The sequence below is a fragment of the Trachemys scripta genome, chromosome 11 (assembly GCF_013100865.1).
Source record: "Trachemys scripta elegans isolate TJP31775 chromosome 11, CAS_Tse_1.0, whole genome shotgun sequence".
Lineage (NCBI taxonomy): Eukaryota > Metazoa > Chordata > Testudines > Emydidae > Trachemys > Trachemys scripta.
In genome coordinates, this window is record NC_048308.1 from 42,137,297 (window position 1) to 42,161,790 (window position 24,494).

General features: G+C 39.8%; 1 protein-coding gene across 3 annotated transcripts in view; it reads left to right on the forward strand.

Moving 5' to 3' along the window:
* Nucleotides 1-24,494, forward strand: part of OSBPL6 (oxysterol binding protein like 6) — a 202,580-nt gene that overhangs the window by 133,264 nt on the left and 44,822 nt on the right. For 2 of the 3 annotated variants that reach the window (XM_034785285.1, XM_034785286.1), the window contains 2 exons: nt 8,685-8,850; nt 20,058-20,188. In XM_034785285.1, the coding sequence (XP_034641176.1) occupies nt 8,685-8,850; nt 20,058-20,188 (297 nt within the window). Of the gene's footprint in view, nt 1-4,830; nt 4,906-8,684; nt 8,851-20,057; nt 20,189-24,494 lie in introns of all 3 variants that reach the window. The other variant, XM_034785284.1, reaches the window with a different exon arrangement.

The following is a 24,494-nucleotide window of genomic DNA, read 5'->3' on the forward strand; positions in this document are numbered from 1 at the left end:
CCGAAGAAGTGGGCTGTAGTCCACGAAAGCTTATGCGCTAATAAATTTGTTAGTCTCTAAGGTGCCACAAGTACTCCTGTTCTTATTTCTAACTGCCTCGCTCTCAGAGGATAATTGCTATTTGAGGCCATATGTCCCCCTGCTGCTGCACAGTACAGAGGCAGCAAAAGTGCAGGAGAAAGGACTTTAAGGTCCCTAAAGGGGGAAGTGGAGCCAACTTGGCATGCTCTTCTCATCCATCACCTCACTCTTGGAGAAGCCCCTGTGCACAAAAATCACTTGGGATCTGTGAGTTCTGGAGTGTGTTGAGGAGCTATAAAGCAGCTACTGAAGGGGTAGCATATAGCCATCAGCAAGACATTTCAGTGGGCCATGCTTCCAGGGAGTGGGACATGAGGGAGCAGTGTAGACGGCTGTCCTTCTGTATGGAAGCCCTGAGACCTACAGGTATAGATCCACACTTAAAACAGCTCCAATATAAGATGCTGTGAGGGATTTTGTCCCCCACTCTGGCATCACTGTATAGAGAAGCCCACAAGAGAGCAGAGGAGAATTCCTCCAATGCAGGCTACCATAGTCGACCCTGCGCTAGCCCCCTCACAAGCACAGGGTTATGCTGGGGGAAGAGCCATGGTTGGAAGAGTCCATAGTGCACAATGCTGTGGTCATTCTGGCTTGTGTTGCAAGCCATAGGCAGTATCAGAGAGGCTGTCATAACTTGCAGCCACCTCCCAGTCTGCTTTAGTTACGCTGAGGGCTATTTCTGTCCCAGAATCAAGAGGGCACACAAGTGATTTAAAGCACTGTTGCCTCTGTCTCCCTTAAATGTGCTTTCTGTGCTGCATCTCTTGGCGGCCAGCTCAGAATCTGACCCATCCTGTCCTGAAGGCCACACTCTTTGTTCTTAGCATAGCCACATTGTTTCACCCTGGCCTACGCTACAAACTTATGTCAGTATAACTAAATGGCTCAGGGGTGAGCGACGTAATTCTACCGATCTAACCCCCCCGTGTAGACAGCACTATGTGGACGGGTGGGCTTCTCCTGTTGACATAGCTACTGCCTTTCAGAGAGATAGAGAACCTACACCGAGAAGCTCTTCCGTCAGATGGATAGCATCTTCATTCAGCGTTACAGTGGCGCAACTACATCGGTGCAACACTATGAGTATTGACAAGCTCTTCATCTTAAGAGGTGATTGCCTCAGAAACCCAGAGTTTTTAGGATAGTTTGTTCCTGTTAGGTTTTGCCTTAGGGAGGGGAATAGAACACTTGTGTGGGTCTGTTAATGGAATATTGAGTCCATCCCACAGCTGTAGACAGGATAGACTTTATTATTCATAAGCCTTCTCTAATAGATGGGTGTTTGATCTTGACTATTTCCGTTAAGTGGAATTCCACAGTCGCCTTTGTCAGCTTGTTCCATTGCCTAATGGTAGAACCATGTGGAAAAGGTCTTATTTTCTTTGTCGTAAAGTTCTAACAATATTTTTTTTTTAAAGAAACAGTAATGCTTTTCATCGTAGTCATATACCAGATCCATGAATTTGAGTGGCTTTGTACCTTTGGCTTTGTATCTTGTAATAGTTGGTTGAAAATATGGATCTAGGATATTTGCATTTAAATTGGTACTGCTTCTATAGTGTCAATGGCAGAGTTGGAATTAGAATTGGGGTCAGAGTCCTACTCCTGTGCTCATCCCTATAGACAATATGGACACTAACAAAATCTCTTCTAGATTTCTATGTACTGTGCTCTACATCTGTTTTTGTAAATAACATTGCTTTTGTTGTATTCCTACTAATTTATGTTTCTGGAATATTCACTCTAGTTATACATTGAAACACATGTTTTTTTCCTGTAAGGCAAGTCTTGCTGCTTGCTTTAGTTTCTGTGAATATGTTTTCACCAATTTATGTCCCAATCTCTCTAAGACTTCTACACATGCTTAACTTCACTCACACAAGTAGTCCCACTGACTACTATGAGCCTAATCTCATGAGAAAAGTTATGCATATGCATGTTTGCAGGATTGACGACCTTTTTTGTTAAATTAACAGCCCAAACCTGCATACATTTACTTCAGAGAATAGCACTTAATCAATGGGTATGCTTCTTGGATAAAGGGCTACATGCCTGAGAAATGATTTTCAGAAACAGGCCGTAAAGAACTAAATGTTCCAAGATTTGTCTAAACGAAATTATCTAACACAAAAGAGTGGTTGAGCTACCTTTTGCCGTTCTCTTAATGACACTTTTGTACAGGGAAGCTTGGTTTTTGTATTCTTTTTTCTGTGTTATGAGTAAAATGTCAATTTGTAATTCTCATGAGACGCCAAGGGTTTTCAGAAGAAAAAAAGATTGTGTTTACTAACTGGAGTTCCATTTTTAGTGCTCTTAAGTTGACTTTTTTTTTAGTTCAAAATAATAAAATTGCAGGCTTGTTTTACTAATAAAAATTGTTTTAAAAATAGACAAAAATATTTATCTGCATTCTCTGTGCTACGCCATCTTGGAGAGTTAGCTTGTTGTTATGAAGCTCTTAGCATAACAGTAGAACCAAAGCAAAGCAACCCTTCCATCCCCAAAGGCTACTTTGACTCCCCTTCTGATTAACATTACATGTTCTTGTTCACTACTGGGATTTCATATGTTATCTCACTTTGTAATGTATTCTTGAGGCCATATGACATCTGCCATTTACATTTTAGCCTGGATGCAAAAAACAGCACATTTTCTTTATGAATTACAGTATGTATTCTCACGTAGCTAAATTATAAGAGGATATTTTTGGCAGGACTTTTACAGGATGGGGTTCTGCTATAGAGCAAAATCTCTGTTACAACCAGTACAATCTTTCTTACATTGAAGGAGATTTTTTTTCTAGTTCTGGTGTCACATAAAATGATGGCTGAGGCAATTACTACTCTGCAGAAGTAAAAATTTGATTAATAGAGTTTTTCCCCTTCCCAGTGTCGTCAATGCTGCAACTAGAATCAACCAGACTGTATAAGAAGCAGCTGTCTTCCCGTGCACATCACTTTATAACATACCAGCTGAACTTTACTGGCCTCAAGGAGTGAAGGATTTGAATTAATTCTCAAACCAGGGTGTCCTGTACATATGTATAGCAGTGTTCACAGGCCACCAATCTGGACTGATATTATTCTTTTTGTTTTATTATTTCAAACAATGATTTGGTGCCCAGGCTATATTTTAAATAAATAAAGGTATATAGTTCTAAAAATATCCCAGTGCCTGAAATGGGAGGAGATGTATGGAGGAATGTATGTATATGTATTCTTTTCTTTCACATGGACAACAGGAATTGTACATGAGGAGAAAATACACCTATAGGCAGGAAATCAGATTTTCTAATCTTATAAAATGTTGAGATTTCTCAAAATGTCATTACTTGAAGGTAAATGTGAAAGGAGAATGTTTTGTGACAGGCATGGAGCTATACTGAAATATATTGAAATATACTGAGTATATTGAAAAATTATTTCCTTGACTCTATATCAACAGTATGAATTTTAAAAAGTCATTTAGAGTCAGTTAAAAGCTGAACCTGGGTATAAATCTTTTCAGGATCAGGGATTCAGTAGTGCAAATAAAAAATATGTGACAGGGTATACGAGGCATTTGATGCCCCTTGCTTTGGCGCATCCTGCCCAAAGCCGGTGTCCTTTTGCGGAAAAAGAGAAGCACATTTAGATCTCCAGGAGCTGTTGAGAGACACCACCCAGGATCAGCTGCTTGTGGAACCAATGAGAATTGGTCCTCCAGCAGCTAAAAGGGCCGGAACTGGGTGGAAGCCAATCAGGGCCCAGCAGGCAAGATAAAAAGGGCTGACTGTATCCTCCTCTGGGAGGCAGTTTGGGTAGGCTGGGACAAGGAGAAAGAATCTCCCCTCCCTTAACCAAAAAAAGCCTAGTCTAGTCAGAGGGCTACCTATGACCGATCCTTTTATGGTTGACTCAGCAGAAGACTGTGATGTTTTACTTTTGTGGAATTTAAAGCCTAGGTGACCATCTTGAATTGGACATCAGTTGACTTCAGGAGCTTGCCTTGTGAGATGCCCCAGTGGCTCAAATGAACCTGTGACAGTGTATTTGTTAGAAAAAAATCATTTTTATTGCTCTTGCTTCACCTGAAGTAATTTAAGTTGTTCTGAAGAACCACAATAGAACTGAAATGAACTGAAGTTTTGTACTGCATCATTCATGAACATGAAGGAGGAATTAGAGATTGAAGAACTTAGTGGCTGAATAGAGGGAAACTGGACAAATGAACGTGGAGAAGGAAATCAAAGAGAACAAGAACTGTCCATAGAGAAATGTTTAGATTGACAAACAACCTCTCCAGTATACACTTGCACATTCCATGATTCTGCTGCATAAGCTTCTAGTTTACAAACCACCGTGCACGTACACAAACAGAATTAAATGCTCTGTATAAAATTAATTCAATTGATGGTCAGATGACCCAAAATATTAAGTTCTTATTTTGTGTTTTCTGCCATTCCATAGCATCATTTTGTTTTGCTATCCCATAACTGCATTATGACTATGGAAAAAATGTTAATGGAATTTATTTTTCAGCATTAGTGGGTACATGTTAGTCTAACTACTCTGGAGATTATTTTAGCAAAATAACTAGCTATTTAAGCCCCTGGCATACATGTGTGAGAACATGTGAAGTTAGTGAAATTAAAATCCAGTTAAAGACTTTCCCTGTCCCTTCTCTGATCATTTTTCATCTTCCTATGTCCCATCTTCCCTGCCCCTCTCTTTTTCTATTCCCTTCTCTTCTCCCCTTCACTGTCAGGAAGGGCCAGCGCTGAAGGGCCAGTTCAGCACAACACGACGCCGGCAGAGACTAGCAGCAGCTGTGGCTACAACAGTGAGTGGATTTAAGATCAAGGGATAGTTTTAAAGACGGGAAGCTGTACAACTTGAATATGTAATAATAATACTGAGAACATCACCTGCACTTCCTACAGATGTCCTCATTACCCACTTTTGGGTAGGCCATTTGTGAATGATGAAGTCAACCCTGACATGTGAAAATAAATTTCATGAGCTTGAGTCTCGTATCACTTACACTAGGTGTATATCAATGTAACTCCATTGTCGTGAAAGGAATTACTACTTCTTTATAGCAGTGTAAGTGATATTAGAATTGGGCTCTGTTCCCTCAGTATTTATGGCATATTCTGTATACATATACAATATAATAACAAAAAGCAACCATAAATTTCAAGGATGTAATCCCATCAAAGGATTCTGAAAACAGCACACACCAAGAAAGCAGAAGTGAGGTGGCTTGTTATTAAGCCCAGCATGAAGTTTCCTTGTGTTATGCTGTTGCATATTTTAATAATATAAGGCAAGCTTTTTTCATTTGAAACACTTTTTGTTTACATTCCATAATCCCAAAAAGTCATATTACTACCACTAGTATCTCTGTTTTATTTTGTTAGTCATATGACTGCTTCACAAAATCTGGGGTTGGAAAATGGAAATGAGAGGTACTAACTGGACAAAGCTCTGGGACCCTTCCACCCCGCAGGATCCTAGAGCCCGGGCTCCAGCCTGAGGCCAGACATTTACACTACAATTAAACAACCAAGCTCCATGAGTCTAAGTCAGCTGGCACGAGTAGACATACCTTAAGCGTGGCAGCTGCTCACCCCAACAGTGGTCTTGACACGGAAGCTGCTGTTTGTGCAGACTGAGGAATACAGCACTGTATCAGTTACCGTCAGGTCACATGTGGAGAGTTCTCTTCCCAACCCTATGGGCTAGGAATGTCTTACCTTTTATAATAAAAGCTTGGATTCTGCGAAAGTTGACAGTACTTGCCTGGGCAGGATGACTATTTGTGCTGCTGAGTGGTTATTTCAAGTCCTGAGTTAAACTAAATAAAGAAAATATGGATAGATTTGAAGTTATGTTTAACAGAGGTGAGGAAAACTGCAGAGGGATAGGTGGGAGAAGGCAAAGAGAAAAAGTAGAATACATGATAAATACAACAGCAATGACCAAGAACAAATATGTGCCCAGTTATGAGGGGAATTGGAGAGGAAGATGTAGGATGCTAGTGATGAGAAACCTAAGGAAAAGTTTAATCAGGATATCTCACTCTGTTGGGAGGTCAGGTGGATGAAAGATGTGGTTTAACGTGGGGTTTTTTCAGCTGTTGAGAGTAACTTGGAAACTCTGCTGAAGGAAACAGAGTTCATGTCAATCAGCTATTTCCTTATTTCTGACTGCTGTGTAATGTTCTCTCAAGCAGTCAGCAAAGTGTCTACTTATTTTTCTCATGTAAATGGGTATTTCCTGCAAAGCCTGTGATTATAAATGCCTGTAAAAATGCAAATGTTGATTCTAGGAGACATTTTAAAAAGTTATTTACCCAGGAAGCCTCATTTCAGATGCATTATCTGGTTTTCAACAAGGTCCTGTTTTTATATCTAGTTTTTCAGCCTGGCCAGCTGAGGTACAAGACTCTAGAGTCGGGGTTCTGAACTTGGGGGTCATGAAGAGATCCAGTGAGATTGCAGCTACTTTCCCTTTCTTTCTAGTAGATGGAGTGGGTGTCCTGAACCTTTTATCTCCTGTAACAGGGGGCCACAGAATGGAAAAAGTTGAGAACCACTGCTCTAGGGTGTATTTGCTCAATCTATGCTGGAACCTAGTATCCAATGTGTGCCTTGTACATTTTTCTAACCTCTAGGTGGCAAAGCCTTTGAGATTAATTTACATTATTTTCTCTGTTGTGAGGATACTAGCATCTGGTGGGCTTGAGTGATTATAGGTTGACAGAATTCTTAGCAAGGAGATTCTGCAAATATGTTCTCTGACCTAAGAAATGAAAAGCTTTGTAAAAGAATCGCAACTGTCTGAATCTATTTGTAAAATAGGGAAGTGCTGGTTGACTGTTGAGCGAAATGGTGTTAGCATAGTACAAAATGGAAGGTTGCTGAATGGATTGTGATAGTGCTGCAGTTTGTTGGAGAAAGGGGATTGTTCTCTGTTCCCCGTTAATAAAGAAATAATTCATTATGTGAGCCTAAAACTAAAATCAGATGAAAAATTGTCTTTGTTTGCATAGTTAAAAATAAGAACATGTGAAAGGAGCTTAGAGGAGAAATTAAATTTGCAATGGACAGCTGTTACAACACCATTATTTTGCACACAGTAGATACCTGGAAATCTGGGAAGGGTGAGTGAAGGAAGATACGCTGATATAGCATACTGAGGGGTGGAATGAAATGTGATAAAGTTATCTAAGAGGAGTTGGAGGATTCCACCAGGGAGTCAGAAACATATAATGTGTAGTGATTGGGCACAGTTCCCTGAAAAGATCAAAAAAGCTATTCTCCAACCTAGTCAGCTAATCAAGTTAACAAACTAAGGCTCCATCGCTAGTGTTCATGGTAGTTTAACTAATCTGTTGATAAAGTCTATAGTAATATGACTTTTTATATTGCCTGCTGCTCTGTAGGAAGTTTCAGAAAACAATCTATATTTTGGGCCCATTTTTCATATTTGGATACATAAATTACACTCTAGAATGTCGGTTTTCAGCTTCTGCATTTTAAGGAATCTAATTGGTGTTTGAATGCCTAAAATAGATATTTAAGTGTTTAACTCTTATCTAGTGCCAAAATATGATTCTGAATGCCTTAATTTTGACACTCAAGTTTGAAAATTGGGCTCCAGGAGTCAGATGTTTATATATATGTATATATAAAAATGTGTGTGTATATAATGTAATACAATGTAAATAAAGTATTCTCTATATATGTGTATATATAGAATTTCATATGCATTATATATGCAACTATATAATACATAAATGTTACATATCTCTACATTGTAGATAAAATACACAAACACGTGTATATATATATATATACACACACACATTTACTATATGTGCAAAAATACAGAGGAAGAAAAAAGTGGAAATATATAATAAATTAAAAGAAGCTTATTTGTTCTGTTTGATACCTTGGTACAATATCTCTTTTACTAATTTTATAGTAGGTGTGCTTTAAATGAAAATGAGGGTTTTTTTTTGTTTTTTTTGTTAAAAAGAGCTTTCATATACAAAAAGAGCCTACGTGATTGTCTATATTGAATGATCTGCAGATGAATTATAAAGTGAATTTCAGTGAACTGAATAATAATCTCAGGATTTACCAACACTCTTCAAAGTCTGCAAATAATATTCTCTGCGGGAATATTTAGCCATATTTCCAGGTTGATGGAGAAACTAATACATTTAAAATGTTGGTATTGTGACCACCAAATCATTCTTTAGAGAGTACCAAAGGTCAGAATGTAAAGCAACATTAATGGTTTAATTTTCCAGCGCTCTGCCAAATCTTATGAAATGCTATGTTAGTGTAAATGCTATAGTCAGAGCTAAAGTGTACCCCTCCCCCCATCACTTGTCTATGTTTCACTGAAGGATTTTAAGAGACCTGGCGAATTTTGTACAACTACTGAAATTTGAGACACCAAAAGATATATATTCTCATAATTTTTTAAGTCTCTCACAGTGAAACTATTGTGTTTTGTTCTGTGTGTGATGTTTTTATTCAATGTATTCCGTGGAAGGTGGATACAGTCCTATACAGTAGCAATTTTTGTTGTTGAATCTCCCTGTAGGTCCCTTTCAGTGCTACAATGTCACCGGTTCGCCTGCACTCATCCAACCCCAATCTTTGTGTAGACATCGAATTTCAGACTCCCCCAAGCCAGGTAGCTGACCCCTTGGAATGCTCCATGGAGTACATCAAACTTCAAGAAGAGTTTTGCCTCATGGCACAGAAAGGTAACTAAAAATGTACAATCTGCATCTTACAAAAACTGCTATTTTTACATTTACACTGTTCATGGTCAGAACTTTTGTCTGGATCAAATATAAATTGTATGAATCTTTTATCCATATCTGTTTCAGATGAAGATCATATAGGTTTATTTTTTAAAATATTTTCTATGCATCAGGTACATATATCGTGATAGGTGAATCCTATGTCAGTGGAGATTTTGTGAACCTCCTGAACCATTATGGAGGCTTGCAAAACTTGGCTGAATTTGCACACATTTTTTCCTTTTTATAGAAACCTGGGTTTTTTTTGTCCCCTAGGATAAATGAAATTCCACCGTCTCTAATGATCTTGTACAACTTTATGCATGACACACCAATGGAAGTTATAAAAGGTCCTGCTTGTACAAGAATGGATTTCAGAAATTTTACACTGTATCACCAATGAATGACTGGCCTGTAGGCTGAAAATTTAGGTTTTTAAAAAGGGTTTTAAAATAGTGTAATATAAAATGAAGGAGTCATGCATAAGCCGCACCAGCATGTGCAGGAATTGATGCACTTCTCAGGTGGCTGAAAGATCTTGCCTCATATTTCATACCTAAGCCATTTACTAATAGCTTACTAATGCACATACTGTTGTGACTATTATCATACATGCACTGTGGCCATTTCTCTCTCTTTTGTGTAATACTATATAATTTACAATGTCTTTTAGTGTTATTTATTTTTGCTTTTTGCCTCTGTCTACAGAGTTCACACGCAATGCTGAATGGGTTAAGATTGAATGATGGTCAAAGTGCATCAAAGAACAGTTTGTTAGAGATTCAGACAGCAACAAATATCACTGTTTTGGGGGCATTCCACTTTTGGAGACATTTTAATGAAAATCAGGAATGGGATGAATTAAGCTTGTTTGAAAACCAGATCTATTTATCTCTATGGAAAAAATGAGCGGGATTGCATTGTGCCTTGCTCACCTTTTCCAGGGCGTCTATCTAGTTCTCATTGTAGAATCTTTATTACTGGTGATAAGGTAGAAAGAATAATCTGATTTTATTATTTATTATTTGTATTATTGTAGCACTTAGGAGCCCCAGTCACAGACCAGGACTACATGTTGAACTAACATAGAACAAAAAAGTCCCTGCCCCAAACAGCTTACAATCTAAGTAGAAGACAAAAGACAACAGATGGCTACAACTAGATTGGGGCCGGGGCAAGGGGGGAAGGTACAAGGAAACAATGAGATAATATTGGTTAGCATGATAGACTGTGGTCTCAGCACATTAGCAGCCTATTGATTTGTCAAGTTTCATAGGCTTCCTGGCAGAGGAGGATAAAGAGTTAGTTTTATGGATATTTACAAGGAGCTTTTGGGAGGGGCAGAATGGGAGAAAAGCACAAAGGTGCTTGTTTGAAAATTTCCCACATAAAATTTGCAGAGCCAGTAGTTATGGGGAAAAAAATCTTTTAGTTATAAGCTGAGAAAATAAGAACTGGAGGCCGTTGAGAAGGAAGAAATACTGAACTGGCTGAAGTCTGCTTTACACACACTTTTCTGATTATAAGTACACTCTATATTTTTGTTTTGAAATGTTCTTTTTCCATTGTCTACACACTATGTAGCAAGTATTTATTGACATCTGTACCCTCAGGGCTGCATCACTCTAGTGATACACAGTCTATAGTATATCTTCTAAACATATCACTTTGCTGATGTCCCAGAAACAATAGAGTCAATGGGGAAATAGCTAAATAATAATCTTTCTTGAAAAGCTTAATGTAATTTGTAACATGACTAAAGATCTCAATCACCTTGTGTCTTGGTTGACTTTCCGTATCTATTGAAATTATATTTTTTCCTTTAGTGGGGTCATAAAAATGTCTACAGTCGTGTGTGTGTGCGCACGCTTATGTATAATAACTTGTGTGTGTATATAATATAAGACCACAAGTAGGTTTGAGTAATACATGCAAAATAATATTAAATGTATGGCTTTAACTAAATGCATATTAATATTCAAGTAGAAATTCTTCTTATATTCCTGATTACTTTATAATTTTGTCATGTCAAACTTGAAATATTAATACTTTAAAGGATTTCTCACACAACATTAAGAAACCAATAGCTTCTATATTGATTTTCCTGATCTGTGACACAAACACCAGTAGGAAACAAAATTTAGTACCTTTTGAAATGTATTTGTCTCTGAGATGGACTATAGTTATCTCAAACAACAGGTTAGGACACGAAATGAAAAAATACGTTGAAACTAAAGCAGGGATTTAGGTAAACAAAATGTAATTACCTAGTTTGAAATTTGATCAGAATACATGGGTTAACAGCTGTACTCTGGCAACAAGTGTCATAATCACAAGTGGTCTGGACCTTGGCTGCATGTCTCAAATAAAAGCTGGCACATCTCCCCCTGTAACCCTAAAACCATGCTGAAACAATGATTTAACTCTGATTCACAGGGAAGAATCACTACAGGTCAAGCTCTGGGGAAAGATTCTGATTCTTAACCATTAAACATTTAAGGATGGTTACTAACATGTGGCTATGCAATAACCCTCCGAGAGCATTAACTCTCTCATTCCAGGAGTCATTTTGTGGTTTTGTTGGCTTGTTAAACAATTAAAGTCACATTTTACATTTCTTGTATTTATTTTAACCACAGCTGTCAAAAGTGTGACCCAAGAGCAGATGTGGTCTGGTTGATGCTGAAATCCAGCCCACACCTCTGTGAAATTCATTGAGAGCCAGGCTGCCATAGTTGCTTTGACAGTGCTGACAAGTGATGCAGAGTCTAGAGTGCTGTTGCTGCTGGATTTGATGCAGTGGAGGTAGATGATTCAGAGTTTGTAGGGTGGGAATTGGAGGCAAATTGAAAAATATGAAGTAGTGTTGCCAACTCTCATGATTTCATCACAAGTCTCACAATATTTGGCAGTTTTCTTAATGCACCAGTTCCTGAAGTCACCTCATTGTATGAGAATCCCAGCTTTCGTTTAAAAAAAGAAGAGAGGCGGTAAGTTTCTAGGCCCTTATGACTGGAGAAAAACTTGAAAACATGATCCCTAAATGTTGAGAGGCAGAAGGCCTGTTTTAAAAATCTCATGATTTTTAAGATGGCCTCATGGTTTTTGAAGAGCTGACTTGTGATTTCTGACTGCTTGTGATCGGCAGTACTGTGATAGTCAATGGTATTGACGTAGGGATGCCACTATATATCATGGTAGCTGAACAGGTATTACTTGGAAGAAACCAGAGATTTGGAAAAAGCAAAAACAGACTCATAGAATCATAGAATATCAGAGTTGGAAGGGACCTCAAGAGGTCATCTAGTCCAACCCCCTGCTCAAAGCAGGACCAATTCCCAGCTAAATCATCCCAGCCAGGGCTTTGTCATGAGAATCCCAGCTTTCGTTTAAAAAAAGAAGAGAGGCGGTAAGTTTCTCTTATGTCTCATGGAATCATAGAAGATTAGGGTTGTAAGAGACCTCAAGAGGTCATCTAGTCCAACCCCCTGCTCAAAGCAGGACCAACCACATCTAAATCATCCCAGTCAGGGCTTTGTCAAGCCGGGCCTTAAAAACCTCTAAGATTCCACCTCCTCCCTAGGTAACCCATTCCAGTGTTTCACCACCCTCCTAGTGAAATAGTTTTTCCTAATATCCAATTTAGACCTCCCTCAGTGCAACTTGAGATCATTGCTCCTTGTTCTGTCATCTGCCACCACTGAGAACAGCCTAGCTCCATCCTCCTGGGAACCCCCCTTCAGCTAGTTGAAGGCTGCTATGAAATCCCCCCTTACTCTTCTCTTCTGCAGACTGAATAAGCTGAGTTCCCTTAGCCTCTCCTCATAAGTCATGTGCCCCAGCCCCGTAATCATTTTCATTGCCCTGCTCTGGACTCTCTCCAATTTATCCACATGCTTTCTGTAATGAGGGCCCCAAAACTGGACTCAGTACTCCAGATGTGGCCTCACCAGTGCCAAATAGATGGGAATAATCACTTCCCTCAATCTGCTGACAATGCTCCTACTAATGCAGCCCAATATGCCATTAGCCTTCTTGGCAACAAGGGCACACTGTTGATTTCATATCCAGCTTCTCGTCAACTGTAATCCTCAGGTCCACTTCTGAAGAACTGCCACTTAGCCAGTCAGTCCCCAGCCTGTAGCAGTGCATGGTATTCTTCTGTCCTAAGTGCAGGACTCTGCACTTGTCCTTGTTGAACCTCAGAGTTCTTTTGGCCCAATCCTCCAATTTGTCTAGGTCACGCTGGCCCCTATCCCTTCCCTCCAGCGTATCTACCTCTCCCCCCACCTTAGTGTCATCTGTGAACTTGCTGAGGGTGCAATCCATCCCATCATCCACTCTGCTTGATAACGGCTGCCAACTAGATATTGAGCCGTTGATCACTACCTGTTGAGCCCGACTAGCTAGCCAGCTTTCTATTCACACTCCATTCCATTCATCAAATCCATGCTTCTTTAACTTGCTGGCAAGAATACTGTGGGAGACTGTATCAAAAGCTTTGCTGAAGTCAAGGTATATCACGTCCACCACTTTCCCCATATCCACAGAGCCAGTTATCTCATCATAGAAGGCAATCAGATTGGTCAGGCATGACTTGCTTTTAGTGAATCCATGTTGACTGGTCCTGATCACCTTCCTCTCCTCCAAGTGCTTCAAAATTGATTAGTTGAGGACCTGCTCCATGATTTTTCCAGGGACTGAGGTGTGGCTGACCAGTCTATAGTTCCCCGCATTCTCCTCCTTCCCTTTTTAAAAGATGGGCACTATATTTGCCTTTTTCCAGTTGTCCGGGACTCCCCTGATTGCCCTGAGTTTTCAAAGATAATGGCCAATGGCTCTGCAATCTCATCAGCCAACTCCGTCAGCACCCTCGGATGCATTAGATCTGGCCCCATAGACTTGTGCATGTCCAGCTTTTCTAAATAGTCCTTAACCTGTTCTTTCACCACTGAGGGCTGCTCACCTCCTCCCCATACTGTGCTGCCCAGTGCAGCAGTCTGGGAGCTCACCTTGTCTATGAAGACTGAGACAAAAAAAAGCATTGAGCTCTTCAGCATTTTCCACATCATCTGTCACTAGGTTGTCTCCCCCATTCAGTAAGGGTCCCACACGTTCCCTGACCACTTTCTTGTTGCTAACATACTTGTAGAAACCCTTCTTGTTACCCTCCAATTGTGCTTTAGCCTTCCTGATTACACCCATGTATGCTTGAGCAATATTTTTATACTCCTACCTTGTCATCTGTCCAAGTTTCCACTTCTTGTAAGCTTCCTTTTTGGGTTTAAGCTCACCGAAGATTTCTCTGTTAAGCCAAGCTGATCACCTGCCATATTTGCTGTTCTTTCTGCACATCGGGATGGCTTGTTCCTACGCCCTCAGTAAGGCTTCTTTAAAATACAGCCAGCTCTCCTGGACTCCTTTCTGTGGTGGTTTGTGAGTCACTTTGTTACCCACTGCCTCCAGCAAGAGGAAGACTTGCTTGAGTTTAATTTGGTGTTAGCTCACTGACACCACTAGCCTGTTAGCCACCCACACAAACAATCTCCTCTGGACTCTGCCACTCCTGTGTTTGATTTGTAGGTTAATAGGTACATCTTTGTCCCTCAGTCCCCTGGGACCACCCCCCTCTACTGGCCAGCCCCTTATCTACTGTGTACACTCAGTAATACCAGATCTGCTGTCCACAAAGGAACAGCGCACACACCAGCTTGTATGATTAAACTCAGGATCAGCTCCTTGGGTAATGCCAAAGAACTCAGATATATTAATAGTGAAGATAACAAATTTATTATCAAAGATTTAAGAGATAATTAGTAAGGATTGTGAAAACAAAGATTACATATAAATCAAAATCATAACACAATTTCTAGAGACTAAATTTAACAGACTAACCTGCCTATAGAAGTATCAGAGGGGTAGCCGTGTTAGTCTGAATCTGTAAAAAGCAACAGAGGGTCCTGTGGCACCTTTAAGACTAACAGAAGTATTAGGTTTCAGAGTTACAGCCGTGTTAGTCTGTATCCGCAAAAAGAAGAACAGGAGTACTTGTGGCACCTTAGAGACTAACAAATTTATTAGAGCATAAGCTTTCGTGGACTACAGCCCACTTCTTCGGATGCAAGAAGTATTAGGAGCATAAGCTTTTGTGGGTAAGAATCTCACTTCTTCAGATGCAAGTAATGGAAATTTCCAGAGGCAGGTATAAATCAGTATGGAGATAACGAGGTTAGTTCAATCAGGGAGGGTGAGGTGCTCTGCTAGCAGTTGAGGTGTGAACAACAAGGGAGGAGACGATCAGATCAGGATTAAACAAAGACTGTGAATGGCTATCCAACTACAGAAGCAGTTTCTCCTCCCTTGTTGTTCACACCTCAACTGCTAGCAGAGCACCTCACCCTCCCTGATTGAACTAACCTCGTTATCTCCATACTGATTTATACCTGCCTCTGGAAATTTCCATTACTTGCATCTGAAGAAGTGAGGTTCTTACCCACGAAAGCTTATGCTCCCAATACTTCTGTTAGTCTTAAAGGTGCCACAGGACCCTCTGTTGCTGTCTATAGAAGTTTATCTCACCCTAATATCCTTTGCAGTGTTTCCAACCAGGGTATGTTGTGATCCCATTTTCATGAATGTAATCGTATTGCCCAATTATTTCCTAGGTGCAGGCTCAAGGGATGTCACCCTTACCTTCTCCTTATATCTCCAGAAGTTCATTGTCTGTACCTCAGAGTCAGGATGATCCAAGTAGCTTATTCTCACGTGTGCTGCCTCCCTGTTAATTTCACATACATCCTTCCCTAATGCATTGATTTCCTTTGTAAATGACTCTCCATTGTGTTAACTTACAATGCTTAATTTACATGCCAGAGAGACAGGTGAATAACCATCTTTTGTCTGACAGAAAACCTGTTTGCCAACTCTGCCTTGATACAGACCTTAGGAGCATGTTTTCAGTAAATGTGTATGTGTACATACATTTCACAATGACATTAATGACCAGCGTGACCCTGGCTTTCACTTGAGATCTCACATGATCTTAAAATGAACTTGGCAAACTGGAGAAATGGTCTGAAATGAAGATAAAAATTCAATAAGGACAAATGCAACGTACTACACTTAAGAAGGAATAAACGATTGCACAAATACAAAATGGGAAATGACTGCTGAGAAAGGAGTACTGGGGGTTATAGAGGATCATAAACTAAATATAAGTCAACAATGTAATACCGTTGCAAATAAAGCAAATGTCATTCTGGGATATATTAGCAGGAGTGTTCTAAGCAAGACATGAGAAGTAATTCTTCAGCACTGATCAGGCCTCAGCTGGAGTTCTGTGGCCAGTTCTGTGCACCACACTTTGGGAAAGATGTGGACAAATTGGCAAAAGTCCAGAGGAGAACAAAAAAAAAAAAAATTAACGGTTTAGAAAACACGACCTATGAGGGAAGATTGAAAAAAAAATTGGGTTTGTTTCGTCTGGAGAAGAGAAGACTGAGGGGAGGGGGACATGATAGCAGTCATCAAGTATGTAAAAAGTTGTTATAAAAAGGAGGGTAATTATGACTGGGTCGGCATCTGCCCCTTGTGAGCACCCCCTTTCTTTGGCCGATTGCCTGCAATTCCAGTCTTTTTCATGGAGCGGCACCCACCTCTCACAGGCGGCCCCCCGTTGGTTGGGTGTGAGCCTGCTTTTGGTTTTAGTTCTTACATTGGGGTGGCACCCGCCTCTCGTGAGTAACCCCCCCTCCCAGCTGATGGTTTTCTTGGAGAGTCTTCAGTGACTGAGCCCTGCAGCTGAACCGCATACGCTGTTCCCCTTTCCGGGATATACAGTCCAAGTTCTTATCTTGGCCCTGCTGTGAGGCCGTAGCTCTAAGGCTTCTCCCAGAGGCACTGCCTTCTTCAACCACCCAGCCAGGGCCCATCTCAGTACCCGCAGCTGGTGGTGTTTCAGCAGGCCTCCCTGGGCTCAGTCTTCAACCAGACCAGCGAAGCCCATCTCTGTACCCTTGCTGGCCTGCACAGGTTCTGTGCTCAGTCCCACTGGGCTTCAGCCTGCACATACTGACCTGCAGGTCCTGCTGCTCTTCCCGCCAGCCAGGCACCCATCTTCAGCAACCTTCCCTGGGCTTCAGTCCTGTCTGCAGTACTGCTGCTCTTCCAGCCAGCTAGTCAGTCAGTCACCCAGTCTTCACTCTTCAAGCTCTACACAGCAACTGAAGGTGCTGCTCTGCTGCTTGCCTTTTATCTGGCTCTTCTGGACCCTTATTTGTCGCTCCAGCTGCCCCTCTGATTGGGCATTCTTCTGCAGCCACTCTAGGCTACCTGGAGGACTTCTCACTGCTCTATTCTGGGACAGGATGATGCATGGCATCAAGGCCTCCAGCAGGAGGCCTCCAGACCTAGTCCACCTTGCCACAGTAATAAATTGTTTTCCTTAACTACTGAGGGCAGGAAGAGAAGTAATGGGCTTAAATTGCAGCAAGGGAGATTTATGTTAGACCTTAGGAAAAACTTCTTAAGTGTAAGGGTTGCTTAGCCCTAGAACATAGGGAGGTTGTGGAATCTCCATCTAACCTGTTCTTAGAAATCTCCAATGTGGAACACCTGTCAGGAATGATTTATATAATACCTGGTCCTGCCTCAGTGCCGGGGACTGGACTAGATGACCTATCAAGGTCCCTTCCAGTCCTAAATTTCTGTGATTCTATGATATTCCTTGTTAAACCAGAATGTACCTACCAGGATCAGGATATTCTTATAACCCCCTTGCAAATTGGCATTGGGGGAGTTCTTAGGGTCACACAAGCAATTAAATTAAAGGCCTGATCCAGCATCCATTGAGATCAATGCAGAGATTCCCATTGACTTCAATAGGAATTGGATTGGGCCCCAACATAACTGAAAACATTTTACTAGATAAATCATTAAGTCTGGGGATGGCTGGTTTATCGTGATGGCAAGCTCATGGGCCCAGCAATAGGCAAAGGTGTGTGTGAATTATTCCCCTAAGAGAAGAGTATGTTTGAAATGCATGGGGGTGGGAGGGAAGTACAGGGAAAGGGAGGAAGACTTGAGACTTGAAATAGGTTGAACTCATTTTACACAAAAAATGTGTCCCAAGCAACTGAACTTTGTACTTTCACACCAGGGACCATAATTGATTAACTTGATGCATCTGATATAAAATGTACATTTTGAACTGAGAATACATGCATTTTTAGGCAATTCTGTTTTAATATGCAATGACTTGTGCTTGATTTGATCATGAAATGATAAGTGTATTTATAAATACCAGATTAAATTTATTGCTGACATAAGTGAGAATATTGAATTCAATGGAATTGTCTCTATTTATGAGGCAGAGAATTTGGCCTTCCATATGTAACACCCACATTTTGGGTCACATTTTTCAGACTTGTCATAAAAATTTGGGATAAACAAAGCTAAGATTTAAGATCAAGAGCTTTCTATCTGAATGGGAATAAACATTTAGAAATCTATAAGATTTATTTTAAAGAGAGATAATAATGTCTATACTTACAGAAATATGGAGAGGTACAAGTGTTTAATGAAGGGAAACACTTTCATGAAGAGAAGGAAAGGGAGCTTTTTAAGCTCACACAGGAACAGTTAGCATTGCATTTTATTCTGTCTTCAAGAATTTGAATAGGAAGCAGTGATCATTTCAGTGATTCATGTCTAATTAGTAAGGTTTCAGTAGTCACTTTTGTATTTTTTTATTCTATTCTGCAAATCTAGGGGACAATAATTAAAAAACCGTATAAAAATTGGGGAGAGGTAAGGGATGAGAGACAGAATTTTCTTGAAAAAAGGTTTTTATTCCTTAATGTTTCATAATTCTAAAAAAGTAACAGTATTTTAAAGAAAAAAAATATAACGGCATACGTTTTATGTATGGAAAAGGTCAAAGTTTATTTTCCTTCATCCTGTGCGTTTCTTTGTTGAAATTGTCAAACTGTTATTCAGAAAAGTTTCCCATACATTAATGTTCCATTTCTGAGCACATGGGCTGATTATTTCAAGTGTTGCATATACTTAATGAAAAAGAAATTGTTTTATTTTAAAGGGTTTTTTGGAAAACACCAGGGTGTTTCTAATAGCAAGGAATGCACGGCTAAACCACATTTAGCAATGATCAGAAGTGTTATTTTTCCTAGTGATGGGTTTCTTTTTGTTTGTTTGTTTTGAAGGAAGGCTTTAAATAATTGGATTTGAAATAATCACAATGTAACACCATGCGGTGATGTTTATGCAGCAGTGACACATGAGCTGCAAACAGTCTTACACAACTTACCTTGTATGGGCTCTGTGTACTGTAATGTTGGCTAATACATAAAATAGGAAAAACATACTACCCACTGCTTCCCTCCACAGTGTTAGATCATCAAAGGTTCTGTTTCAAGATCAAAGTAATCCTCTTTATTAATGCAGTATTAAATCATTGCAGAACATAAATGCAGAAATGACATACATACTACACTGTTTGAAGAGAAAAATTAAGGAACAGGGTGATTTGCTTTACAAAAGGGGAAAAAATAGCTTTAGGCCCAAATATTCAAAAGAACATGCACACTTTTACATATACCCAACTTGCATATGCACAACCACCAATATGTGCATGCAAGACAAATATATGTGCACACTCACATTGTGTGTGCGTGCCAATCTCAACTGATGCATGTGTGCAATCTACTTGGGCACCAACTCTTGAAAATTTGGGCCTAAGGGTACGTCTTCACTTACTGGAGGGTCCGGCGGCAGGCAATCGATGTTCTGGGATCGATTTATCGCGTCTGGTTAAGACGCGATAAATCGATCCCAGATCGATCCCGGAAGTGCTCTCCGTCGACGCCGGTACTCCAGCTCGGCGAGAGGAGTATGTGGCATCGACGGGGGAGCCTTCCTGCCGCGTCTGGACCGTGGTAAGTTCGGACTAAGGTACTTTAAATTCAGCTACGTTATTAATGTTGCTGAATTTGCGTACCTTAGTCCGAAGTGGGGGCTTAGTGGGGACCAGGCCTTAGTTTCTTATTTATGTAAATTTGGGGTGGGAGGGGAGGTGTCACAACCTTTATTATTGATTACAAGCAAGGTGTAGTACTGTGTCTCAGGAAATATTTGTTTTTTCTTTCCCCCAGTTCATTCTCTTTTGAAGTCTGCCTTTAACAGCATAGCTATTGAGAAGGAGAAGCTTAAGCAGATGGTTTCAGAACAGGACATTGCAGGCCACAATTCACAAATAACACGCCTCAGACAATCACTTTCTCAGGTATGCCCTTGCTTTGATTTCAAGCACATGTGGAATTCTATGACTTGCCAAATGCCTGTTGTCTATACTGTATTTGCCATTTCCAGAGATGACATGGAAAACGCCAAATCTTGCAGCCAAATATTTTCTCATTACAAATTAAATAACACAATGTGATAATGGTAAATTCAAACCTGCTTCTCTACCCTTGGCTTTTTGTTGCAAATGTGTTAGAGAGCAGGAGCAATCTGAATGAGTCCCAAGAAAACTAAGAAATGTAGATGTGAAAGATTAAGTGTCTCTTATATCCTTGTGTGTGTTCATTGTGTTTAGTGTCTGAGATAGATCTGAGGTATGAAACATTTTATATGAAAATCTTAGATATATTTCTTAAAACCACTGACAGCACATTCAAGGTTATTTTTTTATTCAGTTTTCCTACATTAATTTAAAACTGATGAACTAACATTCACAGATACATTCCATAAATCCATTACTCCAATTGCAAAAATGATTATGGGCAAAAAAGTGAGTAATTTACATGTATGAGCATGTAATCCAAGGATTAGATTTCTTGCCATTCCTAGCCTCCCACAAACTAATGTTAATGAAGTTTAATTGCAGTATATTGAATGTGTAACTTTAAGGTGGGATTTCCAAAAGCACTTAGTGTTGGCCATATTGTGCTCCCACTGATGTCAAAGGGAGATTTACCATTGACTTCAGCGGGAGCAGAGTTTGGCCAATGCTGAGTGCTTTTGAAAATCTTTCAGGAAAAGCCAGTCAGGATAATAGGCTCTTTAATAAGTATCTTAATTCTAAAAATATAATCTGAAAACCAGGTTCAGTTTATGTAATACAGGAATAAGAAAGTATACATTAAATCAGTTCAGTCTGACTTACTTCCTCAGCTTGCAAAATAATCCCACTTCTGGAATTCATGGGTCAAGAAGAGGTGCCTAGTTTTTCAAGGGTAATCAGGGTCTAGGGTATTCTTCTAATACCTTCACTCTGAAGAAACATGGACTAGCGGGGAACACTAAGCATGTAAGAAATAGCAAAGAACATGCAAGTTTAAATGCAAACTGTAATTTACCCAAGTTTACATGTACTTTCCTAAACTGTTATCTTTCTACTATAATATTTGCAGTGTTACATAGATATAAAGATAACAGGACAGGAGAAGGGTACAATTTTTTGGGCACATTTCCGGGTTATCAAAACTATTTGTCATTTCAGGTAGGATTTGGTGAACAGTTTTGGCCGAATAAAGAAATGAAGGGAATTTTTTTTTAAGTGAAAATTGTTCGTGCTGACATTTTCTAAATGAACCATGTTGTTTTGACTCAACATTTTGTTTTGAAATTGTATCTATTTTTGTTTTGGTGAGGGGAAAATATTCAGTTTCAGTTCTAAACAAACCACATTTTTTTTGTTTGTTTGGCCCTTGACCTAAAAAATCAATTATTTGCTCAGCTCTAATAAGGAATATTTCTCTTCTGGGTCACTGATACAAATCCAACCCAGATCAGTAGTGACTTACAGCTGTTTGCTGTGAAATGTCTTGATGGCCTCTCATTCTAGTTCCTAGAATCTGGGTGTCCTCTTAACAAAAGTCATTGTGACAATGGGAAATCATGGTTGATGGTCTCAGTGGAGAGGAAATGGAAATTGAGCTAATTTCCCTTCCCTAGTGGTGATACTTCCAGTTCAGGTTTATGTGATGGGGAAACTCAAACAGTGTATGCCTGTTTTACTGATAAATGAAGGACTTCAGTCGTTAGACCTCTCACTCTAGCAGCTGTCGCAAACACTAAATCCAGGTAAATTTTAAAAGAAGCAGAAGAAAAAGAATTTGACATTCATAGTTTCTCTCCTGCACTTACACTTTTTTATTATCCACATCCCATGTATATTTATAAATAAAGCTCAAGAGAGCAGATTTTTTCCATGCCCAGTTCTAGTCTTAGTAATGAGTCCCTGGATATGTACAGATCAGCTCTGAGGCAACTGGTGAGTCATGTTGGGGATGAGAGGAAGCAATACATAATGTGCTTTAGTCTTCTTGAGTTCACCGCTGTTGTGCATGTATATTTCTATACTTATATGCAGTATGCACTTTGGCTAACCTAGAGCTGGTTGAATCTTACAAACAAACAAACAAAAAAGAAAAGTTAATAAATACCATGGGTTTGAGTCAATTGAATTCCTTTGTTATTAGTTTATTCATGAGGCTTTGAATGCACACGGTGTCTTGAAATGAACACATGCATTCAAATATATCAGTTGGATCTGAATAGATGTGTTTGCATGCACATGTTCATTTCAGTACTGCCGACCTGGAGGCATACCCTCTCGCATCCTGCGACTGTTTATGTTTCTCCTGTCTTTCCCTTCAGCATGAGAGGGTGAAAAGGACGGGGGTATAGAATGTATGTTGAAGTGAGGGGATGTGCTGTGCAGATACCAGGGTGAGAAAGAAAAAGGAGGCATAGTTATAGGGAAAAGGGGTGAAGAACTCCCTATGTGTATCCTATTGTCAGGAAACAGTTAAGATTGGAAAGTTACTGCTAACACAAATTACTGTTCTTCTCTAGACCCTTCTGAGTTAGGCATCTAGCCCCCTGCAGATTCCTGTGACTATTCTTCACACAGACTCTTGAAGTGACCACTAAAGAGCACCCCATCTCTGGGTAGGGAGTGGGTGAGCAAGATACCCTTGCCCAGGGATCCTATCCTATGGAGGACGGCATGGGGGGAGGTGATATAGGGAAGGAGGTATAATACCGCCAGGTAATGAGCAGAAAGAGCTATCCCCCTCACTCAAGGATCCCATTGTTTTAATTTTCTGAGAGACTTCATCTGTCTGGGTGGGGATGGTTACTGATGTTTCTAGCTTAAAAAAAAACGAAAAACCCTCCCACATATATATGATTTACAACAAGCCATGTTGATTTGTCTAGCTGTATGTTTGTGCAGCTGAAGTCAAATTTAGCATTCTCCTACTGAAGTCTCCAACCTTCCATCAGATACAGTATGCAGGAAAGGAAAAAGAGTTTTTTAAGAAGGTAATAAAATTCATATTCTGCTAGACCCAATAGAACTGAATGGCTCCAAAGAGGAACTGTACTATCTTTATGCAGTTAAATGCACATTTTCCAAATAAATTATAACCCCCCATATTACTGACCTGATTGGAATATTGGTATAGAAGGATACAGCTTGCTCAGGAAGGACAGGCAGGGAAAAAGGGAGGCAGTGTTGCCTAGTGTATCAAAAATCTATACATGTGAGATGGAAATTGGAGACAGACTTGTTGAAAGTCTCTGGGTAAGGATAAAAGGGGTAAAATACAAGGGTGATGTCATGGTCGGGATCTACTACAGATCACCTAACCAGGAAGAGGAGGTGGATGAGGCTTTTTATAAACAACTAACAAAATCAACAGGACTTGATGGTGATGGGGGACTTCAACTACCCAGACATCTGTTGGGAAAATAAGACAGCAGGGGACAGATTATCCAACAAGTTATTGGAATGTATTGGAGACAATTTTTTATTTCAGAAGGTGGAGAAAGCTACTAGAAGAGAGGCTGTTTGATTTTGACAAATAGGGAGGAACTGGTTGAGATTTTGAAAGTTGAAGGCAGCTTGGGTGAAAGTGATCATGAAATGGTAGTATTCATGATTCTAAGGAATGGTAGGAGGGAAAACAGCACAATAAAGATAATGGATTTCAAGAAGGCAGACTTAAGCAAACTGAACGAGTTGGTAGGTAAGATCCCTTGGGAAGCTAGTCTATGGGGAAAAACGCATCAAGAGAGTTCGTAGTCTTTCAAAGAGACATTATTAAGGGCACAAGAGCAAACTATCCCACTGCGTAGGAAAGACAGGAAGTATGGCAAGAAACCACCCTGACTTAACCAGGAGATCGTCAATGATCCGAAACTCAAAAAAGAGTCCTACAAAAAGTGGAAACTAGTTCAAATTACAAAGGATGAATATAAACAAATAAGACGAGTATGTAGGAACAAAATTAGAAAGGCCAAGACACAAAATGAGATTAAACTAGCTAGAGACATGAAGGATAAGAAGAAAACATTCTACAAATACATTAGAAGCAAAAGGAAGACCAAAGACAGGGTAGACCTGTTACTTAATGAGGAGGGGAAAACAATAACAGAAAATGTGGAAATGGCAGAAGTGCTAAATGACTTTTTTTGTTTGTTTTCACCAAAAAGTTTAGCAGCAATTGGACATCTAACTAAAATGCCAGTGAAAATGAGGTAGGATCAGAGGCTAAAATAGGGAAAGAACAAGTTAAACA